Source organism: Bombina bombina, chromosome 1, assembly GCF_027579735.1.
Source record: "Bombina bombina isolate aBomBom1 chromosome 1, aBomBom1.pri, whole genome shotgun sequence".
NCBI lineage: Eukaryota > Metazoa > Chordata > Amphibia > Anura > Bombinatoridae > Bombina > Bombina bombina.
In genome coordinates this window covers 1,530,511,058-1,530,538,997 of record NC_069499.1, presented here as the reverse complement: position 1 = coordinate 1,530,538,997, position 27,940 = coordinate 1,530,511,058, and the positions used below count along the sequence as shown (strand labels likewise).

The 27,940-nt window shown below is 39.4% G+C and overlaps 1 protein-coding gene across 4 annotated transcripts in view; it reads left to right on the top strand.

The window, feature by feature from the left end:
• The first annotated feature begins 9,307 nt into the window (after nucleotides 1–9,307).
• Nucleotides 9,308–27,940, top strand: part of SPAG9 (sperm associated antigen 9) — an 828,940-nt gene continuing 810,307 nt past the window's right edge. For 2 of the 4 annotated variants that reach the window (XM_053708441.1, XM_053708423.1), the window contains exon 1: nucleotides 9,310–9,743. In XM_053708441.1, coding sequence (XP_053564416.1) covers nucleotides 9,444–9,743 — 300 coding nt within the window. In that variant the 5' untranslated portion in view covers nucleotides 9,310–9,443. Of the gene's footprint in view, nucleotides 9,744–27,940 lie in introns of all 4 variants that reach the window. The other 2 variants (XM_053708414.1, XM_053708433.1) reach the window with 2 other exon arrangements.

Below are 27,940 nucleotides of genomic sequence, written 5' to 3'. Positions count from 1 at the left end.
TTTGTAAAACTGATTTGTGGGTGTGGTGAGGGGTGTATTTATAGGCATTTTGAGGTTTGGGAAACTTTGCCCCTCCTGGTAGGAATGTATATCCCATACGTCACTAGCTCATGGACTCTTGCTAATTACATGAAAGAAAAACGTTTTTTTGCCCTTATATAATGTTAAAGGGACAGCCTAGTCAAAATTAAACTTTCATGATTCAGATAGGGCATGCAATTTTAAGCAACTTTCCAATTTAACTTTTATCAAATTTGCTTTCACTTGGTATTTTGTTGAAAGCTAAACCTAGGTATGCTCATATGCTAATTTATATGCCCTTGAAGGCCGCCTCTTATCTCAATGCATTTGACAGGTTTTCACAGCTAAAGGGCATTATTATTCTTCTTTATTTATAAAGCATAATAATAAGTTTATGTGTGCCTTATAGATAACATTGTGCTCACGCCCATTGAGTTACTTATGAGAGGGCACTGATTAGCTAAAATGCAAGTCTGTCAAAAGAACTGAAATAAGGGGGCAGTCTGCAAAGGCTTAGATACAAGGTAATCACAGAGGAAAAAAGTATATTAATATAACAATGTTGGTTATGGAAATAAAGGGATGGGTAATAAACCCAATAAAAATTCTGGAGTAGACTGTCCCTTTTAATGAGAGTGGTGAGGCTGCTAGTGCAGATGTAAAGGCATCTGAGGAGTATTTGGAGAAATTGGATAGGCTCATTCAAGAGGAAGGATACTTGCCAAAACACATTTTTAATACGGATGAAACATGCTTGTTTTTGGAAAATAATGCCTAAACACACATACATTAATATTGAAGAAAAAACAGTGTCTGGTTTCAAGGCTTCAAAAGATCATGCTGCAACATTATTAGGAGGATGTTGCAGGTTTTAAGTTAATGATAGATAATATAAGTGAGATACTTTATTTGAATATTTTTATATGTTTGTTATGCATATTTTCAAAGGGACATAAAACACTGCTATTGAAAAGCATTGAGAAGCAGTGCATTTATTAAAATAGCCAGTAGGTGGAGCTGTCCGCTTGTGTTGCAGCAAAGTCAAGCAAGCTGAAATTAATCAGTTTAACCAGACCTGAGCTATCGAGCAGATTTCAAAGGAACAAGAACTTCCTGTCTATAAATCAGTCCAGATTGGAATGCATAGAAAGAACTGTTTACAGAAAAATGCAAGTGAAGTCTGTGTTCTGTGATTAATTTATTAGGTTTATAATGCTGTTTAGTAAATGTTTTTGTTCATTTAACTTAGTTTAATTATATATTCTGTGTTATGTGATTATTTTATTAGGTTTATAATGCTGTTTAGCATTTAAAGTCTTCATTTCAAAGCTTTAAAAATAATGTATTAGGTGTTACTCATGACAATTTTGAGAGGGGCCTGGATCCTAACTCCTTGACTTCCCATTGACTTACATTATAAACTGGGTTTCAATTTACAACGGTTTCGATTTACAACCATTTCTTCTGGAACCTAACCCCGGCGTAAACTGAGGGCTACCTGTACATTAATTAATTTACCTGCAAATTTATACTGCAGTGCGTCGCCATTAACCCTTTATTTTAAGTTTACAAATTGTAAAGCTCTAACTCCCCCCACACATTTCCTTCTATGGCTGTATCTATATCTATTGTTGCTTTAGTAGAATGTAAAAGTGCACAGTAATTATCTGCTGGAGCATGCCTAGAAGCTGTGAACGCAGTTGAAATACAATGCCAGTGTCTAAACACTGATAAGGGGGGGTGGGTGGAGCAGACTGCTCCAGACAGCAAGGCTATTTAAAGGACCATGATACCCACATGTTGAAACGCTTGAAAGTGATGCAGCATAGCTGTAAAAAGATGACTAGAAAATATAACTTGTACATCTCTATGTAAAATAGAAAGATATTTTACCTCAAAATGTCCTAAAAATTCAAATCCCATTGCAAAGGACTTTAAGCAGCAAATCAGTATGCCTGTCGCAGGACAGGCAAGGGAGTGAGCGTTGTGCAAAATCTCATGAGAGTTAAAGTGAAGGTAAACTTTGATGAATGAAAGCCGTGATTGGAGGGGGAAAAGCCGTGATTGGAGGAAGCCGGATTAGTCATTGCTGACGTGTGAAGAGAGGATTTCCAGGAGGGGGAAGCTGCTCTGGCTGTGAAAAGAAAAAAAGGTAAGTTTTTAATCAAAACGGCTGCTTTGTAAATTTTGATGAATGAAAGTGCCCCTGTTTTTAATAGTATTTTTAAAAAACGGGCTTTCATTCACCAAAGTTTACCTTCACTTTAAGTCAAATCTCATGAGATCACAGTAAAAGAGTTCATGACCTCAGCACTGTTGATGCTGATTGGCTGCAGTTCATTTCTTCATATTTTTTTTCACCTGCAGCTGGACAGCAGATGAAGTATAACTTTTTACACAGAACTTACTCTGCTTAGGAAATTGTGAGGTAAAATATCTTCCTTTTTTACATAGAGATGCTTCAGCTTTTTTACAGTTATACTGCATCAATTTCAAGTGATTTAGCATATGAGTAATATGTCCCTTTAAGTAATTTTGCTTATTTTTGAAAATTATTTTAAAACACTTGCCAGCAATTTTTAAACATTTTTTTTATGCAAACTATTTTTTATAGGGATGCACCGAAATTTCGGCCGCAGAAAGTTTCGGCCGAAAATAGCATTTTTTGTTATTTCGGTTTTCGTTTTTTTTTGCCTTTTATTTTCGGCAAAATAATTGTGTAGCATATTTTAAATTTGATGCCAGCCTAGAGCTGCTGTTTGAGTTCATTACTTGACTTACTATTTTGCATATAATAATAGTTTTCTAGGACTATACTTTATTTTGATAATTGGTAACAAAACAAAAACGGTTAAATCTGATTCTGTTACACAGAACTAAATAAAGAATAATACTAGGCTACTTAATTAGCCCTTTTAGGGTATGCACAGAACTCAACATGTTTTATGGCACTTTTTCCTTAGGGTCTCCAAAAGCGTTACATTTTCCAGAGACATATTGTGTTGCCCACTACTTGTAATATGAGTGCTAATACCGCACCCTGCTCTATCCATTCAAAGTATAGGGTGCACAAAAAAATGTCAGTCGTGTTAACTATTTCTGGGAAAGATATTTTTACCATCCACTTGTAATACGAGATTGTGCGCTATTCTGTGCAAGATTACACTAAGGATAACGCACTCTGCACTATCATATTCACTCCTCTTGTAATGTTATTATTATTATTGGTTATTATTATTGGTTATTTGTAGAGTGCCAACAGATTCCGCAGCGCTATAAACATAGGCAGTATACAAGGTAGCAATTATAGGAATCAAATGGGTAGAGGGCCCTGCCATATAGAGTCCATGGGGCCCATTTATCAAAGGGCTTGCGGACCTGATCCGACACTGCGGATCAGGTCCGCAAGACCTCGCTAAATGCGGAGAGCAATACGCTCTCCGCATTTAACATTGCACCAGCAGCTCACAAGAGCTGCTGGTGCAACGCCGCCCCCTGCTGACTCGCGGCCAATCGGCCGCCAGCAGGGAGGTGTCAATCAACCCGATCGCATTCGATCGGGTTGATTTCCGGCGATTCCTGTCCGCCTGCTCTGAGCAGGCGGACAGGGTTATGGAGCCGCGGTCTTTAGACTGCTGCTTCATAAGTTTTGTTTCTGGCGAGTCTGAAGACTCGCCAGAAACACGGCCCTTCAAGCTCCGTACGGAGCTTGATAAATGGGCCTGATTATGTTGTCCATATTGATATAGCTTCTGCGTGATATTGAACTGAGGACTTTCAAATACTTAACACTTGTTTTGTAATGCTGCCGTTAGCATTGTGCCTTCCTGAGAAGGTACGAACATTTTTGTATTTTCATACAGGGCTACTGTTCACAATGCAATTTATAGAAGTATTAGTATAATATATATTAATAGGTGTTCTCCTACAGAGGCAGCTTTTAATATATGTTTTATGATTTACATTTTTACGGTTTTATGATGTAAAAAAAGAGTGATTCTTTTAGAAAGAGATAAGTTGTATCTATACCATCTATCTTTTTAAAATGGTGGTTGAGGTTGAAAGATTTGTAGCCAGTAAACAGAGGGGACTTTACAGGCAGCTAGTTTAGGATCAAGAAAAAGGCAAAAGAGACAACACAGGGATGGCCCATGCAAAATGTGGCCCCCTGCACTAGTGTTTGTGGCCCCTCAGGAAAAGGAAGAAATAAAACGTATACTATAGTTTTTGTGGCCACGGGGAAAAGCAGATATAAAAGGGTCTGGGCTTTAGGGACTAGTCAGGGAGCAAACAAGGTGGCCAAAACTCAAAAGAGCCCTCTAGATAGGGGAAAAACCAGAAAGAGGGCACCTGAAACCTTACCAAAAATATTTTTAGGAAATATATTATTATTTGTGTTTGATAACCATCAATGGATATGCTGCCCTTTAAGGGAAACCCAAAATTTTACTTTCATGATTCAGATAGAGTTTGTAATTTTAAACAACTTACTAATTTACTTCTATTATCAATTTTTTTTTCTTTGTTCTCATGGTATCTTTTGTTGAAAAGTAGGGACGTAAGCTAAGGAGCCTATATGGCAGAAGTTTTGCAAAAATGTTATTTATTTGTAAGAGTACTAGAGGGCTCACTATTTCCTGCAGTGTAGTGCTCCAGATGCCTACCTATGTATCTCTTCAACAAAGAATATAGTGGAAACAAAGCAAATTTGATAATAGAAGTAAATTGGAAACTTCATTTTCTTTTAATTGTATGCTCTGTCTGAACCACACAATATTTTTTTTTGTTTCATTTACCTTTAAATGGACATTAAACCCAAACATTTTCTATTATGATTCAGACAGAGAATGCAATTTTAAACATTCCATTTTACTTCTATTATCTAATTTGCTTCATTCTTTTGATATCCTTTGTTTAAGAAATAGCAATGCACAAGGGTGAGCCAATCACACACAGCATATATGTGCTGCCACCAATCAGCAGCTACTGAGCCTATATGAATATGCTTTTTAGTAAAGGATATCAAGAGAACGAATCAAATTAGATAATAGAAGTAAATTAGAAAGTTGATTAAAATGGCATGCTCTTTCTAAATCCTGAAAGAAAAAAAAATTGGGTTTCATGTCCCTTTAAGGTTTCTTCAATATAGATCTGCAGCCCCATTTGTTAGGAAGTTGGCCATCACTGCTATAACACGTGAGCAATACGCCATGGAGTCAGCAATTTGGGTGGAACTAAATAGTGGTACTATATTCAGTGGCATATTTAGGTTTTGTGCTGCCCTAGGCACTCAAAATCCTGCTGCCCCCCCCCCCCCAAAGGTTTTAGGCTTTTTTCCCCTTCAATTTTTGTTGGGGTCAGTGTGTACAAAAAAAAAATGTTTCATAAAAATTCAAAAGAAAATGATCTAGCAAAACACTTGCATACAGGTGGGTTGAATTGCATGCATCTCATACCATTTTCTCCCTGAGAGGAGAGAAAATAAGGGGAGAGGAGAACAAGCAGGGAGAGAGAGAAGAAAAAAATGGGGAGGGAGAGAAAGCTAGCTATTAGTAGCTAACATACATTAGCACTGAGAGTTTATGATTAGACATCACAAGCTGATCTAAGCAGTGCACAGACGCATCCAGTCTGTTAGTTAGTAAGACCTGCAATAAGCACTGCGCTCGCAAACCCACCACAGCTGACAAGGGGAGGCAGCATATCAGCACAAGGTCTTCTCCTCCAGCCTCCCCTTGGAAGCATATCCCCGGGCAAGTTTCTCACCAAGAACGTTTCCAATGCAAAAATTCTGGCGGCTCTAAATGAAGCAACGGTTTAAAGGGGCATTGCCTGTAAAGAGCGACCTTAATCAGCGCACGTGCCTTGTCGTCTCTGTTAAAGCCTGCACTTTATCGCTCACTGTACTGTGTGCTGGCTTTTAGAGAGAGGATAGGACAGATGTACTGCCCGTCCCAAATCTGCTGCTAGGCATAGAGTCCCATACTGTGTTGAATATGAGCATGTGACACACACACTTTTATATATAAATATATATATAAATATATATATAATACATTTGAATGGTAACCCATTCACTGGGTATAGCTTATTGTAGGTTTACCTTTGCAGTGCATGTTTGCCTGGGAGGCCTGCCATACTCCCATATATAATTCCAAAAGTAGACAATGGCAACAGCACTTTTCTTTATAAATAAATATATATATATATATATATATATATATATATATATATATATATATATATATATATATATATATATAAGATCCGAGCAGGGACTGCACTCACTGGATTTAGAAAATAAATTAATATTAATTTATTTTCTAAATCCAGTGAGTGCAGTCCCTGCTTGGGTGGATCTTCTACAATAATTTGACTTTGCACCCTGGTGGAAGACACTTTTGAACTGTGAGTGCAGATACACAGAGGAGGTATATATATATATATAAATAAAAGTATTGCAGTATGCAGTGATAGCTTTTTTTAATTGGACTAATTATATATTACATAGTAAAAGATGAATTTCAAGAATACTCAGACATCCCAACCTGCAAAAACTCATTTCAGGGAGGTGGCTTCTCCCGCTATTGCGCCGCCATCCCCCCCCTCCCAGTTATATATTGGACACCTTGAAACCCTAAATAAGATAGAGGCGTATCATTAAAGTAGCTTCCCACTAAAGTCACATTAAAAAGTAGCTTTATTGTATGTACAACAACAAACCTATTTTCCAGTGATCGTACGCTTGTTGAATGCTCAAATATTTTTAGAATACGAAGTTTAATTACGTGCAGTAAATAAGGTAGTATTTGTGTTTTATTTTTTTAGAATAAGTGGGGGCTTTTTGGTTACTAATGCATGCTTTGAGGCAGGGACGAAACTACAGGGGGTGCAGAGGTCGCAATTGTGACTGGGCCCCCAAGGGTGGGGGCCCAGCTTCAAAAAATGTTTTTATTTTTTTTGCAATAAAAAACGACCTGCCACTGCCTGCACTGATATCATGTGAGTGTGGCATGATGTTTCACTAGTGTCTCTGACTATAGGGGTTAGTGTTTCTGTTTAACCCATTGGTGTTTATGTGAGTGTGTGTGTGGGTATGTATGTATGTGACTGTGTGTGTATATATGCATGTATGTGTGTGTGTGTGTGTATGTGACTGTGTGTGTATTTATGCTTGTATGTGTGTGTGTATGTGACTGTGTGTGTATTTATGCATGTATGTGTGTGTGTGTATGTATGTGACTGTGTGTGTATTTATGCATGTATGTGTGTGTGTATGTGACTGTGTGTGTATATATGCATGTATGTGTGTGTGTATGTGACTGTGTGTGTATTTATGCATGTATGTGACTGTGTGTATTTATGCATGTATGTGTGTGTGTGTATGTATGTGACTGTGTGTGTATTTATGCATGTATGTGTGTGTGTGTGTATGTGACTGTGTGTGTATTTATGCATGTATGTGTGTGTGTGTGTATGTGACTGTGTGTGTATTTTTGCATGTATGTGTGTGTGTATGTTTGTGGAACCAGCAAATTACAGACCTTGTTACTACAGCATTGGGGGAGCGGGGGTAAACAGTGTCAGTCTATACAGTACCACTATATACAGTACGGGGGGGCTGGACCATGTCACAGACTACTGTGGTCACTTTATAAAGTACTGGGGCGGGTAGGGGCAGGCCAGCCATCTCACCGGCAGATTACAGACTGTGTCACTGACTCACTATATACAGTACTGGTGGTTAAACAGTGTCACTATATACAGTAAAATGGGGGTCAGACCATCTCACAGACTGTGGGCAAAGGGTACCTCCTCTTGCAGACATGTAATCTGATTCACATTTTTTTGTGTTAAATGTAAAAAAAAAAAAAAAAAGAGATATGTATCAAATTCACTGGAGGGGGGCCTTCTTAGATTCTTGCACCTGGGCCCTGTGGTTTCTAGTTATGCCTCTGCTTTGAGGGTTCTATAACGTTCCAGCAACTAAAGGCAATGGCATTCCTTAAAGAAACACTTTTCCGGATTTGGGCCACATTAGATCATAGTAGTGTACTTGGAGTTTCAGGGAGATTGCATTCCATTTGCTGGCATCAGGGAGCCCATATTACAATCAGGGAGAATCGGGATGTCTGGAATACTGATCAATATGATATACTGAAATACTCTTCTTATTTTAATATTTAACTACTGGACTAATACAGCTAATATATATATATATATATATATTAAATAAATCATAACTTGTAGGCTAGTGAGCCTGAACTGGTCTCAAATAGTGTTATGTTGTTTCAGTGTGACAACTCTATATCGGCAATTGCCAAATTCTATAAATATATAACGGACTGTACTTGTTAATCTATAAAGTAAACTCGGTAGCTCGATATTTACACAGCGCTATCTGCTATCAACTACTTTGATAGTACTGGGCACGATTGTTGTTTTTTAAAAATAAATTCTGGTAACAAAAAAGTTACGTGATACATAGTTGCCAACATTTAAAAAAAAAATTCCAGGGACACTTTGCAGCAGAGCAAGAAAGCAGGTTACTGGAGTATTGACGACCTACTGTTCAAATGCTCTGCCCACTCAGTTCTGCAATCAAAACACACCCATTTGAAAGTAATAGTATAATTTAGACTTATCCATAGTTTATTATACAGATTACAGCACCAAGCTCTTACACCTACCCAGTCTCTGGAACACATTCTGGACATATGGTTATTTTTACAACACAGCATCAAAATTAGAAAGACAAATAATATGTGAACCAATTCAATAATAATAATATTCCATTTGGAATGAATTATATTTCATTAATACGCTATATCTAATTATAATCCATCTATCTGTATATATGTATGTGTGTGTGTATATATATATATCTATCAATGCAAACAACAAATGTTATGCAAAAGAGATTTTCAGGGACATTTCCAGGGACAAAAAAAAATCCAGGGACATACAACAAAATCCAGGGACTGTCCCTGGAAATCAGGGACTGTTGGCAAGTATGCGTGATAGAAAAATAAATAAGTAAATGAAATTGTGAGGTAAAATATAACTGTAAAACCCCAGAGCAGCCATTGTATGATATAAAACAATCTCCTCCTCGTTTTCATAAACAGGGCATTTCGGGTATATAAAAATATGAGGTGAAATGTGAGCATTTGTATAATCTGACAGCGAAGATGCTGTAATTTTGGTTGCATGTGATGTCTGACCGGTCACAAGTTGTGGGATTTAGCGCCCGCAGCACGGAGGCGGCAGACAAGTTCCCAAGCTCGGCCTCTCCAGTCTTGGCTGGGATCGTGACGTCAAACGTGGCGGTGCCGCCTGGAGGAAGCTAACCGAGAAAAACATCACAAAGTCCAGGCGCTGCACATACACCTATTCCCGGACCGGCACCGTTACCCGCCGACATGGAGCTGGAGGACGGTGTGGTGTACCAGGAAGACCCGGGGAATTCGGCCGTCATGTCTGAGCGGGTGTCGGGCCTGGCCAGCTCCATATACCGCGAGTTCGAGCGGCTCATTGGCAAGTATGATGAGGACGTAGTGAAGGAGCTAATGCCGCTGGTGGTGGCCGTGCTGGAAAACCTGGACGCTGTGTTTGCCGAGAACCAGGAGCACGAGGTGGAACTGGAGCTGCTTAAGGAGGACAACGAGCAGCTCATCACTCAGTACGAGAGAGAGAAGGCGCTGAGGAAACACGCTGAAGAGGTGGGGGCTTCTGCGGCTAGGCCTTAGGGTGCTGTCCCTTACATAGTGACAACAAATCCATGAAGCCAGTAACCCCTCACACTAGTTGTATCAGTGTATGCGCACCCCATAAGTGAACCCTGTACCCCTCACACAGTGACACTGGTGCATCTCATGTCACTGTACCCACTAGTATCACTAGGGTATCCCACACTAGTTTTATCAGTGTATGTGCACCCCACAAAGGAACCCTGTACCCCTCACACAGTGACACTGTTGCATCTCATGTCACTGTACCCACTAGTATCACTAGGGTATCCCACACTAGTTTTATCAGTGTATGTGCACCCCATAAGTGAACCCTATACCCCTCACACAGTGACACTGGTGCATCTCATGTCACTGTACCCACTAGTATCTCTAGGGTATCCCACACTAGTATCAGTGTATGCAGACCCCACAAGTGAAACCTGTACCCCTCACACAGTGACACTGGTGCATCTCATGCCACTGTACCCACTAGGGTATCCCACACTAGTTGTATCAGAATATGTGCACCCCACAAGTGAAACCTGTACCCCTCACACAGTGACACTGGTGCATCTCATGCCACTGTACCCACTAGGGTATCCCACACTAGTTGTATCAGTGTATGTGCACCCCACAAGTGAAACATGTACCCCACACACAGTGACACTGGTGCGTCTCATGTCACTGTACCCACTAGTATCACTAGGGTGTCCCACACTAGTTGCATCCGTGTATGTGCACCCCACAAGGGAACCCTGTATCTCTCACACAGTGACACTGGTGCATCTCATGCCACTGTACCCACTAGTATCTCTAGGGTATCCCACACTAGTTCTATTAGTGTATGCTCACCCCATAAGGGAAATCTGTACCCCTTGCACTAGTGACACTGGCCCACTCATGCCACGGTACGTACCCCTCACACCAGTGACACTGGCCCCCTCATGCCACAGTACCCACTAGTATCACTAGGGTATCCCACACTAGTTGTAGTAGTAGTAGTAGTGTATGCACACCTCACAAGGGAAATCAGTACCTGTCACATAGTGACACTGGCGCATCTCATGGCACGGTACCCACTGGTATCACTAGGGTATCCCACACTAGTTATATCAGTGTATGCGCACCCCACCAGGGGAACAAAGTACCCCTCACACCAGTGACACTGGTCCACTCATGCCACGATACCCACTAGTATCACTAGGGTATACCACACTAGTTGTATCAGTGTATGCGCACCCCACCAGGAAAACCAGTACCCCTCATACCTAGGGTTACCAGCTGTGCTTCATAAAAATACTGGACGACCTATAGGTGATTGGATACGGGACATAGCTGGGTTCACACAATGTCTCCACAAAAGCTCAACCACCCTTGATCCCACCACATATTTTTCACAACTAAGCATTGATTTAATCCCCTTGGTTGCCAGTAACACATGTGCAGAGCAGTGATGTGACCCCCTTGGCTGCTAGAGGTACACACCCAGCTATGATTAAACACCCATTGTTGCCTGTAGCAGATATAATAGAACATGCACAATGTAAGTTCTTTTTGAGCCATATTTCTAATGCATAAAGGCCTAGAAGGCCCTTTACATTTAATTGACAGGGGTCTTTAAAAATACTGGACATTTAAAGGGACAGTTTACTCTAACATGTCTCCTTTTTAATTTGTTCCCAATGATCCACTTTACCTGCTGGAGTGTATTAAATTGTTTACAAGTATTTCCATTAACCTTATATTGGCATTTTAATTAGTTTATTTAGCCTGTGGTATCCCTACCCATCCTGAAAGTTTTTGGCCTCAAGGCCAAGCTGTGTTAACACAGCCAGTAGAAGAAATTACACTCCCAGTGGGTTATAGAAGAGATAAGATAATACAATGTTAATTTTCCATTGTTCTCTCCAAGTATTGGTGATTGGTTTATGGACAGATATAAGATAAAGAAGCAGTTATATGTACATACAATGTGATAAAGTAATGCGATCTGATTATACCTACAAGCTCTACCCATTTTATTAGGTTGTGGCTTCAAAACACAAAATCAGCTAATTCATATACACAAATAAGCCTTAAAAAGCAAATCTCATACATTTTATACTCTGCAGCAGGTACAAAAACGAATTAAAAACACATTAAGGGAAAAACATTTTTATAGTATACTGTCCCTTTAAGTGTCCAATATTGTTGTACAGATTTTACTGGACTGTCCGGTTGAATATTGGACACCTGGCAACCCTACTCACAATAGTGACACTGGCATATCTCATACTACGGTATCCAACATTAGTTGTATTAGTATATGCGCTCCCCAAAAGGGAAACCAGTACCCCCCTGCACACGTGACATTGGCCCACTCATGCCACGGTACCGACTAGTATCCCACTCTAGTTGTATTAGTGTATGAGCACCCCACCAGGTAGATCGGTACCCCTCATACCAGTGACACTGGTGCATCTCATAGCTATTACAAGGGAATTCCACAATAGTTGTATCAGTGTATGCGCAACCCAACAGATAAACCAGTTCCTCTCACACCAGTGGCACTAGCGTATCTCATTCCATGGTACCCACCAGTAACACAAGGGTATCCCATTGTAGTTGTATTAGTGTATGTGCACCCCACCAGTGAAACCAGTAACCCTCACACCAGTGACACTAGCGCACCTCATGAAAGGGTACCCAAACCAGTCACTCAGGTGACACATAGGTATCCCACACTAGTTAAGGCATTTTACATCATACCAAGAATTTGTCTTGAATGGTTAAAAATTACTCCATTTCATCTCACTCTTCTGAGTTTACAGACAATAAGGTACCCTCTAGTGACACCAGGGCACCTTGAATATAATTCCAATTACACAATACCCAAATAGCTAAATTTAAATCTCACAGCTGTTTGTTTAGTGCCATAGGACAGCATATCACAAAGTACTGACTCAATGACACTAAGGCATTTTGCATCAAGTCCCCTCACACTACTGATTCCAGTAACACCAGGTTACTGAACTCTAGTGACTCAAATTATAGATTCCGTATACCGATGCAGTGACACCGTTAATAACACTAGTGGTTCCAGTGAATTCATGTCTGTTTACACTAGTGACATGGTACCACACGTCAGTGATTCTCTGTATCGCACACTTCCCAGTCCAGTGACACCAGTTGTCCCGTCATAGTGAATTACACACAACCCCTGCTTCACTCAAAGCAAAATAATTCACAGCTATTCTCAGTTTCATTTAATCTTTTGGCTTAGTCTGAATTTGTTTAGGTTAATATTCTGTAATGACACAATGAAACTTTATTTTAGTGTGTATATGTTTTTGTATACTTCTCATACTAGAATAACTAAGTTCCTGTTTAGCAGCAGCCTCTGGTGACAAGACATTTAAATGTAGAAGCACTCTGCACCCTTCTCTGGTAGCTAAAGAGTTACTCCGCTATATTACTAATCTTGTTGCATGTTAAAAATGGTAACATTTTGTTCACTATGCTGTATTCACCTTTCTGTTTTGTATACTAAAATAATACTGAGTGACTGAAGCAATAATGCAAAATGGTAATAAGGTGTTACCACTTTAAATGGTCAAGTAAATACGGATTTTAAAATAGTTGTCCTTATTTTATCTATATAATATAGCTCACACTGTGCCTTATTGGGTTTCTTGAAGTGCCTTGTTACTTGTAGAACAAATTAAAAATGTACATGTCCATTATAGAGGGACATAAAAACCCAAAATGTTTCTTTCATGATTCAGATAGAACACAATTTTTTTTTTTTTAACAACTTGCCAATATACTTTTATTATCAAATAAGCTTCATTCTTTTGGTATCCTTTAATAAAGGAGCAACATTTCACTACTGAGAGCTGAACACAACTGTTGAGCCAATGACAAGGGGCATATATGTGCAGCCACCAATCAGCAGTTAGCTCGTAGTTAGAGGAAAAAAATGGCTGCCTCAGATTACAATATGAATAAAATAATTTGTTAGAAGTTTTTTTTTTTCTGCAACATATAACAAAACTAAGACCTCCCCCCCACTTGCCGTGACTGAGTCTATATAATTTTACTCACACAAACACATTTCTAAGTGTGAGGCAATAAAAAATGAACACATTCATTATCTTTGCTATAATTATATTATATTAGGAACAACCTAGATATAATTAGCTGAGCTGTAAAATAGCAACGCACATATAATAAAAATAGAATACTGATAGCATAGTAACTAAATACAGCTTGACAGTCATAATTGAATATTTTGATAAAGTATGTCAGCAAGGGTTCCTCCTAGTATGCTCTAGTCTGCTGTATTACAGAATATATTCCAACAATTGCTTTTTTGTCCTTTTATTTCTTTAATTGGAAAACACAATCTTATATAGCTTGTACAATGTGTGCAAATTCTACTTTAATTTTTTTTAAAAGTTCAAAAATTTCCCATAATTTTTCTGTATACATCCTACTTTGTTGAGGCATTGTCACTTTAACTTTATAACACAAGCAATCTTATAAATAAAGTTTTCTTTTTATCATACAAACATTCAGGTAGACAGGGCTCAATAAATACAGGTCGCCAGATCATTATGACAACAATAAATTGGGTCCAGGAGTCAAGTATATCACAGCCGGGACCTAGCTTTGTGTCTAAATGCTGCGCGCTCGTAAAGGGATAGTCAAGTCAAAATTAAACTTTCATGATTCAGATAGAGCATGCAATTTTAAGCAACTTTCTAGTTTACTCCTATTAATTTTTCTTCGTTCTCCAGGTATCTTTATTTGAATGTAAGCTAAGGAGCCGGCCCATTTTTAGTTTAGCAACTGGGTAGAACTTGCTGATTGGTGGCTACATTTAGACACCAATCGGAAAGCGCTACCCAGGTGCTGAACCAAAAATGGGCCGCCTCCTAGGCTTTAAATTCTTGCTTTTTTCAAATAAAGCTACCAAGAAGAGAACGAAAAAACATTGATAATAGGAGTAAGTTAGAAAGTTGCTTAAAATTGCATGCTTTATCTGAATCATGAAAGTTTAATTTTAACAAGACTATCCCTTTATTTCCTGCTCCCCCTGTTGTGTTATACGATGGGGAGCCACATCTGGGTTTCATTCTTGTTATTTTTAGTAATTCACATTGTCATTGTATATGGTATCCTGGGGTGGTGCTGTCTGGTTTCTGGGTCCTTTCATTCTTGTGCATGGCGACCTGGAGCAGTGTTCCAACACTGCCCACTTTCAAAAGTATGCTCCAGCCTGGACGTTTACCAGCAAAGCTGCAGGGAAAACCTACTACATTTTTGGCTTCCACAAATTGATTGTTAGTATGTGTGAGAGTGGCAGCCAAGAGGTTAGTCATTACTGACAATGTAATACAAATACTCTTACTAATAACATTAGGATACACACAACACATTGAGCTAGAACTATTCAGTTGCTGTGTTTATAAATATACATGCACGTGTGTGTAAATGACACATTCAACAGGTTTGTCTTCTTAGTATTTGTGCGGTTCCACTTGATTTGGAATAGACTTGTAAAGCAACTGGAGATGGAGATTTGCTAAACTTTTTATAGTCTGTCTCATAAATCTAAATCTGTCGTAAAGTACATTGTAAATGAAATATTTAAATATTGTTTTTAGACATGATACATTTCATCTGAGAATTCTGTAATTTACCTAAAAGGAATCCTATCTTTACAGATAATATAAAGTGTTATGTTAATGCTTGTTCATGTGAGCTTTTTGAAGTAATATTTTGCACAGAGCCTACAATTTATTGCCTGTTTTTAGTTATTTGAAGATTGTTTCAGTTATCTGTCACATGACTCTTTAGTAGAAACAAATGTGCTACAGATATATTTGGTTCATGGACTGAGACATAAATGTCTCCATTGTCTCTTGATGTCTTCCAGTATTTTAAAGACGTACAATTTCTATTAGCTACAATATTCAAAGCATTCTTAAAGGGACATTTTACTGCGTGAGTGTATTCTGTGTTTTTTTTTTAAAACAAATATTTCCTTTGCCTTTATTTCATCCTTTGAAATAGCTGTTTTTGCCTGTTGAAACCACCACCTATATTTAAAATATAAATACTGTAATTTTGGCCATAGGTATATAAACTAGAAATCAAAATCCTAGTGCGGTTGATTAAGAGGGCCCATATTTTTTGTAATGTGTTCATGCAGCAGCTTTGTATATAATTAAAGGGCCAGTAAACCCACCAAATAATGTTATATAATTCTGCACATAGTGAAGATTTATATAACATTAGCCTAGCGCTAGCTTTCTAAAGCAAAGTATTTCGGAAATATTTTCCTACGAAATGGAATTTTACAGACCGCCGCTGCAGGCTCTACTAAACTGGTCTGTTTTTTACCTAAGTACATCAGGCATGCTACATTCAACTGAATGTAGCTCGCTCCCGCTACCAGACCAGAGCTACATTCAGTTTAATAGCGTGATCGGGCACGCTGTGACTAGACAGCATGCCTGATGCGCTTAGGTAAAAAACAGACCTGCTTAATAGAGCCAGGGGTGGCGCTCTGTAAAATCAATTTTCGTAGGTAAATATTTCTGAAATACTTTGCTTTAGAAAGCTGGCGCTAGGCTAATGTTATATAATGCTGCACTATGTGCAGAATTTTAGATATCATTATTTGGTGGATTTACTGACCCTTTAACATTATCAGCTACTTCACAGAATGCATTGTCCCTTTTAAAGTAAAGCTGATTGACAATTAAAGTAGCTAAATAACTTTTTTTATTAAATTGATATTTTAATTTTTTAATGCACTGAGATAAGAGGCGGCCTTCAAGGGCTTTGATATTGGCATATAAGCCTACCTACGTTTAACTTTCAACAAAGAATGCCAAGAGAACAAAGCAAATATAAAAGTAAATTGGAAGGTTGTTTAAAATTGCATGCCCTATCTGAATTATGAAAATTTAATTTTGAAATGATCCCAATATATAAAAATGTCCAATTAAAAACTGTTTGGGACGTCTCCCAAAAGAACACCAAGAAAATTGCCACCAAAAATAGTGTGTGTGTATGTATATATGTATGTGTGTAACTTGTACACAGTAACGTGGATATTCTCGTGAAATCACCTCCAACAGCGTTCTACGCTGGATACAACAGTCTTTTGTGATTGCTAACGTGTTATAACCTCCAACAACGTTATATGCTTAACATAACAGTGCAGGCTTATTCCTATAACAGTTTCCCTAGTATATCGTGCTTCTTCACTGATGTATAGACATGGATACAAAGCAGGGATCCCAGCATATATCTTCTTGCGCTTAGCGACACTACAGGGATTACTATGACAAGATAACTTTTCTGTTTGTTTCCACTCTTTGTAAAGATGACTTGCTTAACACTCCTGGAATCGCATGTGTTGCAGTTTTCAAAAAGCCGTTTCTCACTGTTACATAGCAGATGTACGATCTCCTCTAAGTGATAGCTGAAATCCTGCATTCAGTGCATTTGCACGCAGGAAATTTTTAGGTTCTCCAAATCCGCCTTGTGTAGCGGGTAATGTTTCCGATTGTCAATCTGGTAACGAGTTTGGCCAAACTCTCCAAATGGGTGCTGTGGTACACTGTATTATCAAGACAGTTTCTCCATTCGGAGAGTTTGGCCAAACTCGTTACCAAATTGACAATCGGAAACATTACCCGCTACACAACAAGGCGGATTTGGAGAGCTGAAAAGTTTTGTGCGTGCAAATGCACTAAGTGCAGCATTTCAGCTATCACATAGAGGAGATCGTACATCTGCTACGTAACAGTGAGTAACGGCTTTTTGCAAACTGCAACACGTGATTCCAGGAGTGTTATGTAAGTCATCTTTACAAAGTGTGGAAACAAACAGAAAAGTTATCTTGTCATAGTAATCTCTTTCCTGCCGCTAAGAGCAAGAAGGCATATGCTGGGATCCCTGCTTTGTATCCATGTCTATACATCAGTGAAGGAGCACGATATCCAAGGGGAAACTGTTATAGGAATCGACCCACACTGTTATGTTAAGCATATAACGCTGTTGGAGGTTATAACACGTTAACAATCGCAAAAGACTGTGTTGTATCCCGCGTATAACGCTGTTGGAGGTGATTTCATGAGATAATATATATATTGACTATTTTTTGGTGGTAATTTTCTTGGTGTTCTTTTGGGAGACGTCCCAAACATTAGTTTTTATTGGACATTTTTATATATTGTTTTTTTTTTAATTGTATATTCTATATTTTGTGTTCTGTTCCATAGTAATTCGCAGCCTAGGAGTTGCAATTTTAGCCTATATGTATGTTACCATCGTAATGCACATATATTAGAATTGATGTACATATATATCATATATCGATCTATACATCTATGTATCTTGTCTATTTTAATAAATTATATGTAATTGCACACACATTTCAGTATCTGTCGTTCATAGAGCAGTAGTTTCCATTTGTATACACTTAGTTCATTGGTTAGTAAATACTAGCTGAAATGTTTAGATTTTATTAATATATTTTCAGAGATTGTGGTTTAGACACCCCCTTTTTTTTTTTTTATATAGCTATTTTGCACACTGTGTAATCACTGGGTTGAATATCCTTTCTATTACCACTTTATTGAAGTTGAACTTATATCAATATTCACAGTTAGCACCTCCTTCTAATTTTTTAATTTTATATTTACACTCCGATAGAGCGCCCTCCATTTTCTTTCTTTTTATGATTCAGATAAAGCACACAATTTTTAAACAGCTTAAAATGTCTCATGCCTCCCATTTTTCAGATCGGGAGATCTGAGGAGACACATCACATTAACTTTTAATTTGGGCTATATTTTAATATTTATATATAAAAAATAAAAATCTCTCCTGGACTATAAATGGATATTTGACGTTTTATCTTCTCTACCAGTCTTTTAAGTTTGATTTAAAAGTTTGGTTAAAAAAAAAAAAAAAAAAAAAAAACTTTAACCCCTTTAGAACCATTCTAAACCAAATGCTATGCTTACCGTTTGTACACAAGCACAGGTGGTTTTATTTTGTAACAAAGTCGTTCAAATCCATTAGAATAGTCGCTGCTGAAATTAGAACAAAATAGGTATAAATAAATATGTATGGCAGAACATAGCACATTTTGTCATGGTTTGTGTGTGTGTATAAAGTTTATACACAAAGCGGCAGGGTGCGTAAACACAACATCCACCCTCAAAAGTCTCTTACATGAAATTGATAATTACTTCAGGTTGCACACTCCTGCTCTGATAAAAAGGAGACCAAGGGAAATATAGAAATTTGAGGTTTGAGAACAAGTTAAATGGAATTTTTTAAATTGCAAGCACAAAGTTTTCATTTTACATTAATGTCCTATTAAAGGGACTATCTAGTGTAGAAATAAAAATCCCTGTTTCTCTTGTTAAGTGTATCCAGTCCACGGATCATCCATTACTTATGGGATATTCTCCTTCCCAACAGGAAGTTGCAAGAGGATCACCCACAGCAGAGCTGCTATATAGCTCCTCCCCTAACTGTCATATCCAGTCATTCTCTTGCAAGCCTCAACCAAGATGGAGGTCGTAAGAGGAGTGTGGTGTTTTATACTTAGTTTATTCTTCAATCAAAAGTTTGTTATTTTTAAATGGTGCCGGAGTGTACTGGTTATCTCAGGCAGTATTTAGAAGAAGAATCTGCCTGCGTTTTCTATGATCTTAGCAGAAGTAACTAAGATCCATGGCTGTTCTCACATATTCTGAGGAGTGAGGTAACTTCAGAGAGGGAATGGCGTGCAGGTTTTCCTGCAATGAGGTATGTGCAGTTAATATTTTTCTAGGGATGGAATTTGCTAGAAAATGCTGCTGATACCAAACTAATGTAAGTAAAGCCTTAAATGCAGTGACAGCGACTGGTATCAGGCTTATTAATAGAGATGCATACTCTTATAAAAATGTAATATAAAACGTTTGCTGGCATGTTTAATCGTTTTTATATGTATTTGGTGATAAAACTTATTGGGGCCTAGTTTTTTTCCACATGGCTGGCTTGAATTTGGCCTAGAAACAGTTTCCTTAGGCTTTCCACTGTTGTAATGAGTGGGAGGGGCCTATTTTGCAGTTTTTTTGCACAGCAAAAATTACAGACACAGACATCCAGCTTCTTCCTGCATGATCCAGGACATCTCTGGAGGGCTCAAAAGTCTTCAAAGTCGTTTTTGAGGGAGGTAAAAAGCCACAGTAGAGCTGTGGCAGTTGTTGTGACTGGGAAAAAAAAACAAAAAAAACAAAACGTTTTTGTCTTATTATTTTTTGGGTATTAAGGGGTTAATCATCCATTTGCAAGTGGGTGCAATGCTCTGCTAACTTGTTACATACACTGTAAAAATTTCGTTAGTGTAACTGCCTTTTTTCACTGTTATTTCAAATTTTGACAAAATTTGTGTTTCTTAAAGGTGCAGTAACGTTTTTTATATTGCTTGTAAACTTGTTTAAAGTATTTTCCAAGCTTGCTAGTCTCATTGCTAGTCTGTTTAAACATGTCTGACACAGAGGAAACTACTTGTTCATTATGTTTGAAAGCCATGGTGGAGCCCCATAGGAGAATGTGTACTAAATGTATTGATTTCACCTTAAACAGTAAAGATCAGTCTTTAACTATAAAAGAAATATCACCAGAAGATTCTAACGAGGGGGAAGTTATGCCGACTAACTCTCCCCACGTGTCAGACCCTTCGCCTCCCGCTCAGGGGATGCACGCTAATATGGCGCCAATTACATCAGGGACGCCCATAGTGATTACCTTGCAGGACATCGCTGCAATCATGAATAATACCCTGTCATATGTATTATCCAGGTTGCCTGAATTAAGAGGCAAGCGCGATTGCTCTGGGGTTAGGAGAAATACAGAGCGCGCAGTTGCTGTAAGGGCCATGTCTGATACTGCGTCACAATATGCAGATCATGAGGACGGAGAGCTTCAGTCTGTGGGTGACATCTCTGATTCTTGGAATCCTGATTCAGAGATTTCTAATTTTAAATTTAAGCTTGAGAACCTTCGTGTGTTGCTTGGGGAGGTATTAGCTGCTCTGAATGACTGTAACACAGTTGCAGTACCAGAGAAATTGTGTAGGCTGGATAAATACTATGCGGTACCGGTGTGTACTGATGTTTTTCCTATACCTAAAAGGCTTACAGAAATTATTAGCAAGGAGTGGGATAGACCGGGTGTGCCTTTTTCCCCACCTCCTATATTTAGAAAAATGTTTCCAATAGACGCCACTACACGGGACTTATGGCAGACGGTCCCTAAGGTGGAGGGAGCAGTTTCTACTTTAGCAAAGCGTACTACTATCCCGGTTGAGGACAGTTGTGCTTTTTCAGATCCAATGGATAAAAAATTGGAGGGTTACCTTAAGAAAATGTTTATTCAACAAGGTTTTATTTTACAGCCCCTTGCATGCATTGCGTCTGTCACGGCCGCGGCGGCATTCTGGTTTGAGGCCCTGGAAGAGGCCATCCATACAGCTCCATTGACTGAAATTATTGACAAGCTTAGAACACTTAAGCTGGCTAACTCATTTGTTTCTGATGCCATTGTTCATTTGACTAAACTAACGGCTAAGAATTCTGGATTCGCCATCCAAGCGCGTAGGGCGCTATGGCTTAAATCCTGGTCAGCTGACGTGACTTCGAAGTCTAAATTACTCAACATTCCTTTCAAGGGGCAGACCTTATTCGGGCCTGGTTTGAAGGAAATTATTGCTGACATTACTGGAGGTAAGGGTCACACCCTTCCTCAGGACAGGGCCAAAGCAAAGGCCAAACAGTCTAATTTTCGTGCCTTTCGAAATTTCAAGGCAGGTGCACCATCAACTTCCTCCGCTTCAAAACAAGAGGGAACTTTTGCTCAATCTAAGCAGGCCTGGAAACCTAACCAGTCCTGGAACAAAGGCAAGCAGGCCAGAAAGCCTGCTGCTGCCTCTAAGACAGCATGAAGGAACGGCCCCCTATCCGGCGACGGATCTAGTAGGGGGCAGACTTTCTCTCTTCGCCCAGGCGTGGGCAAGAGATGTTCAGGATCCCTGGGCGTTGGAGATCATATCTCAGGGATATCTTCTGGACTTCAAAGCTTCCCCTCCACAAGGGAGATTTCATCTTTCAAGGCTATCTGCAAATCAGATAAAGAAAGAGAGGCATTCCTACGCTGTGTGCAAGACCTCCTAGTTATGGGAGTGATGCATCCAGTTCCGCGGACGGAACAAAGACAGGGTTTTTATTCGAATCTGTTTGTGGTTCCCAAAAAAGAGGGAACCTTCAGACCAATTTTAGATCTAAAGATCTTAAACAAATTCCTCAGAGTTCCATCTTTCAAAATGGAAACTATTCGAACCATCCTACTCATGATCCAAGAAGGTCAGTACATGACCACAGTGGACTTAAAGGATGACTACCTTCACATACCGATTCACAAAGATCATCATCGGTTTCTAAGGTTTGCCTTTCTAGACAGGCATTACCAATTTCTAGCTCTTCCCTTCGGGTTGGCTACAGCCCTGAGAATCTTTACAAAGGTTCTGGGCTCACTTCTGGCGGTTCTAAGACCGCGAGGCATAGCGGTGGCTCCGTGTCTAGACGACATCCTGATACAGGCGTCAAGCTTTCAAGTTGCCAAGTCTCATACAGACATAGTTCTGGCATTTCTGAGGTCGCACGGGTGGAAAGTGAACGAGGAAAAGAGTTCTCTATCCCCACTCACAAGAGTCTCCTTCTTTGGGACTCTTATAGATTCTGTAGAAATGAAAATTTACCTGACTGAGTCCAGGTTATCAAAACTTTTAAATGCTTGCCGTGTTCTTCACTCCATTCCGCGCCCTTCGGTAGCTCAGTGTATGGAGGTAATCGGCTTAATGGTAGCGGCAATGGACATAGTGCCATTTGCGCGCCTTCATCTCAGACCGCTGCAATTATGCATGCTGAGTCAGTGGAATGGGGATTACACAGATTTGTCCCCTCTGCTAAATCTGGATCAAGAGACCAGAGATTCTCTTCTCTGGTGGTTGTCTCGGGTACACCTGTCCAAGGGTATGACCTTTCGCAGGCCAGATTGGACAATTGTAACAACAGATGCCAGCCTTCTAGGTTGGGGTGCAGTCTGGAATTCCCTGAAGGCACAGGGATCGTGGACTCAGGAGGAGAAACTCCTTCCAATAAATATTCTGGAGTTAAGAGCGATATTCAATGCTCTTCTGGCTTGGCCTCAGTTAGCAACACTGAGGTTCATCAGATTTCAGTCGGACAACATCACGACTGTGGCTTACATCAACCATCAAGGGGGAACCAGGAGTTCCCTAGCGATGTTAGAAGTCTCAAATATAATTCGCTGGGCAGAGTACCACTCTTGCCACCTGTCAGCAATCCATATCCCAGGCGTGGAGAACTGGGAGGCGGATTTTCTAAGTCGTCAGACTTTCCATCCGGTGGAGTGGGAACTCCATCCGGAGGTGTTTGCTCAGTTGATTCATCATTGTGGCAAACCAGAGTTGGATCTCATGACGTCTCGCCAGAACGCCAAGCTTCCTTGTTACGGATCCAGGTCCAGGTACCCAGAAGCGACGCTGATAGATGCTCTAGCAGCGCCTTGGTTCTTCAACCTGGCTTATGTGTTTCCACCGTTTCCTCTGCTCCCTCGACTGATTGCCAAAATCAAACAGGAGAGAGCATCTGTGATTCTGATAGCACCTGCGTGGCCACGCAGGACTTGGTATGCAGACCTAGTGGACATGTCATCCTTTCCACCATGGACTCTGCCTCTAAAACAGGACCTTCTGATACAAGGTCCTTTCAATCATCCAAATCTAATTTCTCTGAGACTGACTGCATGGAGATTGAACGCTTGATTCTATCAAAGCGTGGCTTCTCCGAGTCAGTCATTGATACTTTAATACAGGCACGAAAGCCTGTTACCAGGAAAATCTACCACAAGATATGGAGTAAATATCTTTATTGGTGTGAATCCAAGAATTACTCATGGAGTAAGGTTAGGATTCCTAGAATATTGTCTTTTCTCCAAGAAGGCTTGGACAAAGGATTATCAGCTAGTTCCTTAAAGGGACAGATTTCTGCTCTGTCTATTCTTTTGCACAAGCGTCTGGCAGAGGTTCCAGATGTCCAGGCATTTTGCCAGGCTTTGGTTAGAATTAAGCCTGTGTTTAAACCTGTTGCTCCCCCGTGGAGCTTAAACTTGGTTCTTAAAGTTCTTCAAGGAGTTCCGTTGGAACCCCTTCATTCCATTGATATTAAACTTTTATCTTGGAAAGTTCTGTTTTTGATGGCTATTTCCTCGGCTCGGAGAGTCTCTGAGCTATCTGCCTTACAATGTGATTCTCCTTATCTGATTTTTCATGCAGATAAGGTAGTCCTGCGTACCAAACCTGGGTTTTTACCTAAGGTGGTTTCTAACAAGAATATCAATCAAGAGATTGTTGTTCCAGCATTGTGTCCTAATCCTCCTTCAAAGAAGGAACGTCTTTTACATAATCTGGACGTAGTCCGTGCCTTGAAGTTTTACTTACAAGCTACTAAAGATTTTCGTCAAACATCTACCCTGTTTGTCGTTTACTCTGGACAGAGGAGAGGTCAAAAAGCTTCGGCAACCTCTCTTTCCTTTTGGCTTCGGAGCATAATACGCCTAGCCTATGAGACTGCTGGACAGCAGCCCCCTGAAAGGATTACAGCTCATTCTACTAGAGCTGTGGCTTCCACCTGGGCCTTTAAAAATGAGGCCTCTGTTGAACAGATTTGCAAGGCCGCGACTTGGTCTTCGCTTCACACTTTTTCCAAATTTTACAAATTTGATACTTTTGCTTCTTCGGAGGCTGTTTTTGGGGGAGAGGTTCTTCAGGCAGTGGTTCCTTCCGCTTAATCCTGCCTTGTCCCTCCCATCATCCGTGTACTTTAGCTTTGGTATTGGTATCCCATAAGTAATGGATGATCCGTGGACTGGATACACTTAACAAGAGAAAACATAATTTATGCTTACCTGATAAATTTATTTCTCTTGTAGTGTATCCAGTCCACGGCCCGCCCTGTCCTTTTAAGGCAGGTCTAAATTTTAATTGAACTACAGCCACCACTGCACCTTATGGTTTCTCCTTTCTCTGTTTGTTTTCGGTCGAATGACTGGATATGACAGTTAGGGGAGGAGCTATATAGCAGCTCTGCTGTGGGTGATCCTCTTGCAACTTCCTGTTGGGAAGGAGAATATCCCACAAGTAATGGATGATCCGTGGACTGGATACACTACAAGAGAAATACATTTATCAGGTAAGCATAAATTATGTTTTCGTGTTAGCATATATTCTTTTTTAAAACAGATTCCCTTATTTTACTGTGTGTTGCACTCCTGTTCCAGCTCAGGGTGTGACCAGTAACTGGAGCATATTCATGTATGCCTGCTTTTTGTAATTCATCAGCTGTATCTTTATACTTGGGAGCATGGTTTTCATTGTCTATATAGCCCCTACAAGAAAGGAAATGTGTTACAAAATGGATTGTTCTTATGAAAGTGCATTTCTATTTTTACACTAGAATGTTCCTTTAAGAATTGGAATGTCCAAAATTTTTTAAAGCCACATAAGACTTTTGCCACTGCTGAACGATTTGAAAAGAATCCTATTGTTTCTGCTTTCCTTTAGCAGAGGATTCACTTCTAAATTACTAGTGTCATGTAAAGTATGGACATGGGCATTGATCCTAAATCTCTTTATATCCCCCCTGTTTCCAACCTGCAAAGTGTCCGTAATGCTAAAATAGATATTCCAGTACCTTAAATGGATATGAATGTCAAAATTAATTTTGCATGATTCAGATAACGTTTCATTTTAAGACACTTTTTACATTAATTTCTATTTTCAAATTTTCTTTGTAATTTTTGTATCCATTGTTGAAAAAGAATAAGCTGATTGGTGCCTGCACACATTTGTTTCTTTTAAATTGGCTAACTAGATGTGTTCAGCTTGCTGCCAGTAGTGCAATGCTGTTCCTTCAGCAAAGGATAACATGAGAATTAAGCAAGTTTGATAATAGAAGTAAATTGAAAAGTTGTTTAAAATTGCATGTTCTATCCAAATCATGAAATAATAAAATTTTGGTTTTCCCTGTCCCTTTTTAAACCATCCATTTAAAAAAAAAAAAAAAAAAAATAATAATAATAATTATTATTTTTTTTTTCCAATTTATGCTTTATACTGTTGTACAGGTTGAATTTACTATTGCGTCAACTTTACTTAAAATATTACAGATTAACGTTTGGGAAAACATAAGCAATATGGGGATTTAATGTTGGTTTAAAATTTGCATGAATGTTGCAATGCAAAGTGTTAAAAAGGCTGCATTTCCCTTTTTTAAAACTAGTATATTGGTGTACAGGCACTGATAGTTAGCTACTGATTGGTAGGTATGCTCCGTGCTACAGAGTATATGCAAGAGTAGCGCAGGAATAAGCAGAGAGATCTGCATCTCACGTGCATGTGGTTTTATATCTACAGTAATATGCTGTAGAATATACAATGCCTTGCAAAAGTATTTACCCCCCTTGGCATTTTTTGTGTTTTGTTGCCTCACAGCCTGGAATTAGAATGGATTGTTTGAGGATTTGCATCATTTAATTTACAGAACATGCCCACCACTTTGAAGATGGTTTTTTTTTTTTTTTTTTTTTATTGTGAAGCAAACAACAAATAGGACAAAAGAGCATAAAAAGTCAATATGCATAACTATTCACCCCCCTAAAGTCAATACTTTGTAGAGCCACCTTTTGCGGCAATCACACCTCCAAGTCGCTTTGGATAAGTCTCTATGAGCTTGCCACATCTTACCACTGGGATTTTTGCCCATTCCTCCTTGCAAAACTGCTCCAGCTCCTTCAAATTGGATGGTTTGTGCTTGTGAACTGCAATCTTTAAGTCTGACCACATTGATTGAGGTCTGGGCTTTGACTAGGCCATTCCAACACATGTTACATGTTTCCCTTTAAACCACTCAAGTGTTGCTTTAGCAGTGTGTTTGGGGTCATTGTCCTGCTGGAAGGTGAACCTCCGTCCTAGCCTCAAATCACGCACAGAGTAGTACAGGTTTTGCTCAAGAATCTCCTTGTATTTAGCACCATCCATCTTTCCCTCAACTCTGACCAGTTTCCCAGTCCCGGCTGCTGAAAAACATCCCCACTGCATGAAGCTGCCACCACCATGTTTCACTGTGGGGATGGTGTTCTTTGGGTGATTTGATGTGTTGGGTTTGCGCCAGACATAGCGTTTTCTTTGATGGACGAAAAGTTCAATTTTATTTTCATCAGAGCAGAGCACCTTCCTCCATACGTTTTGGGAGTCTCCCACATGCCTTTTCGCAAACTCAGAACGTGCCATTTTGTTTTTTGCTGAAAGTAATGGCTTTCTTCTGGCCACTCTGCCATAAAACCCATCTCTATGGAGCGTACGGCTTATTGTCGTCCTATGTACAGATACTCCAGTCTCTGCTGTGGAACTCTGCAGCTCCTCCAGGGTTACCCTAGGTCTCTGTGCTGCCTCTGATTAATGCCCTCCTTGCCCGGTTGGTGGGTGGCCGTCTCCTGGCAGGTTTGCTGTTGTGCCATGTTCTTTCCATTTGGTTTTGATAGATTTGATGGTGCTCCTGGGGATCATCAAAGGTTTGGATATTTTTTTTTTTTATAACCTAACCCTGACTTGCACTTCTCAACAACTTTGTTCCTTATTTGTTTGGAGAGTTCCTTGGTCTTCATGGCAGTGTTTGGTTAGTGGTGCCTCTTGCTTAGGTGTTGCAGCCTCTGGGGCCTTTAAAAAAGTTGTGTATATATAATGACAGATCATGTGACACTTAGATTGCACACAGGTGGATATAATTTCACTAATTTATGTGACTTCTGAAGGTAATTGGTTGCACCAGAGCTTTTTATGGGCTTCATAACAAAGGGGGTGAATACATACACACATGCCAATTTTCTGTTTTCTATTTCGAAAAATAGTTTTATGTATATATTTTTCGCATTTCACTTCACCAACTTAGACTATTGTGTTCTGATCCATCACATAAAATTCAGATTAATAAAACATTGAACTTAAGGCTGTAATGTAACAAAATATGTAAAAAGTCAAGGCATTGTAATAT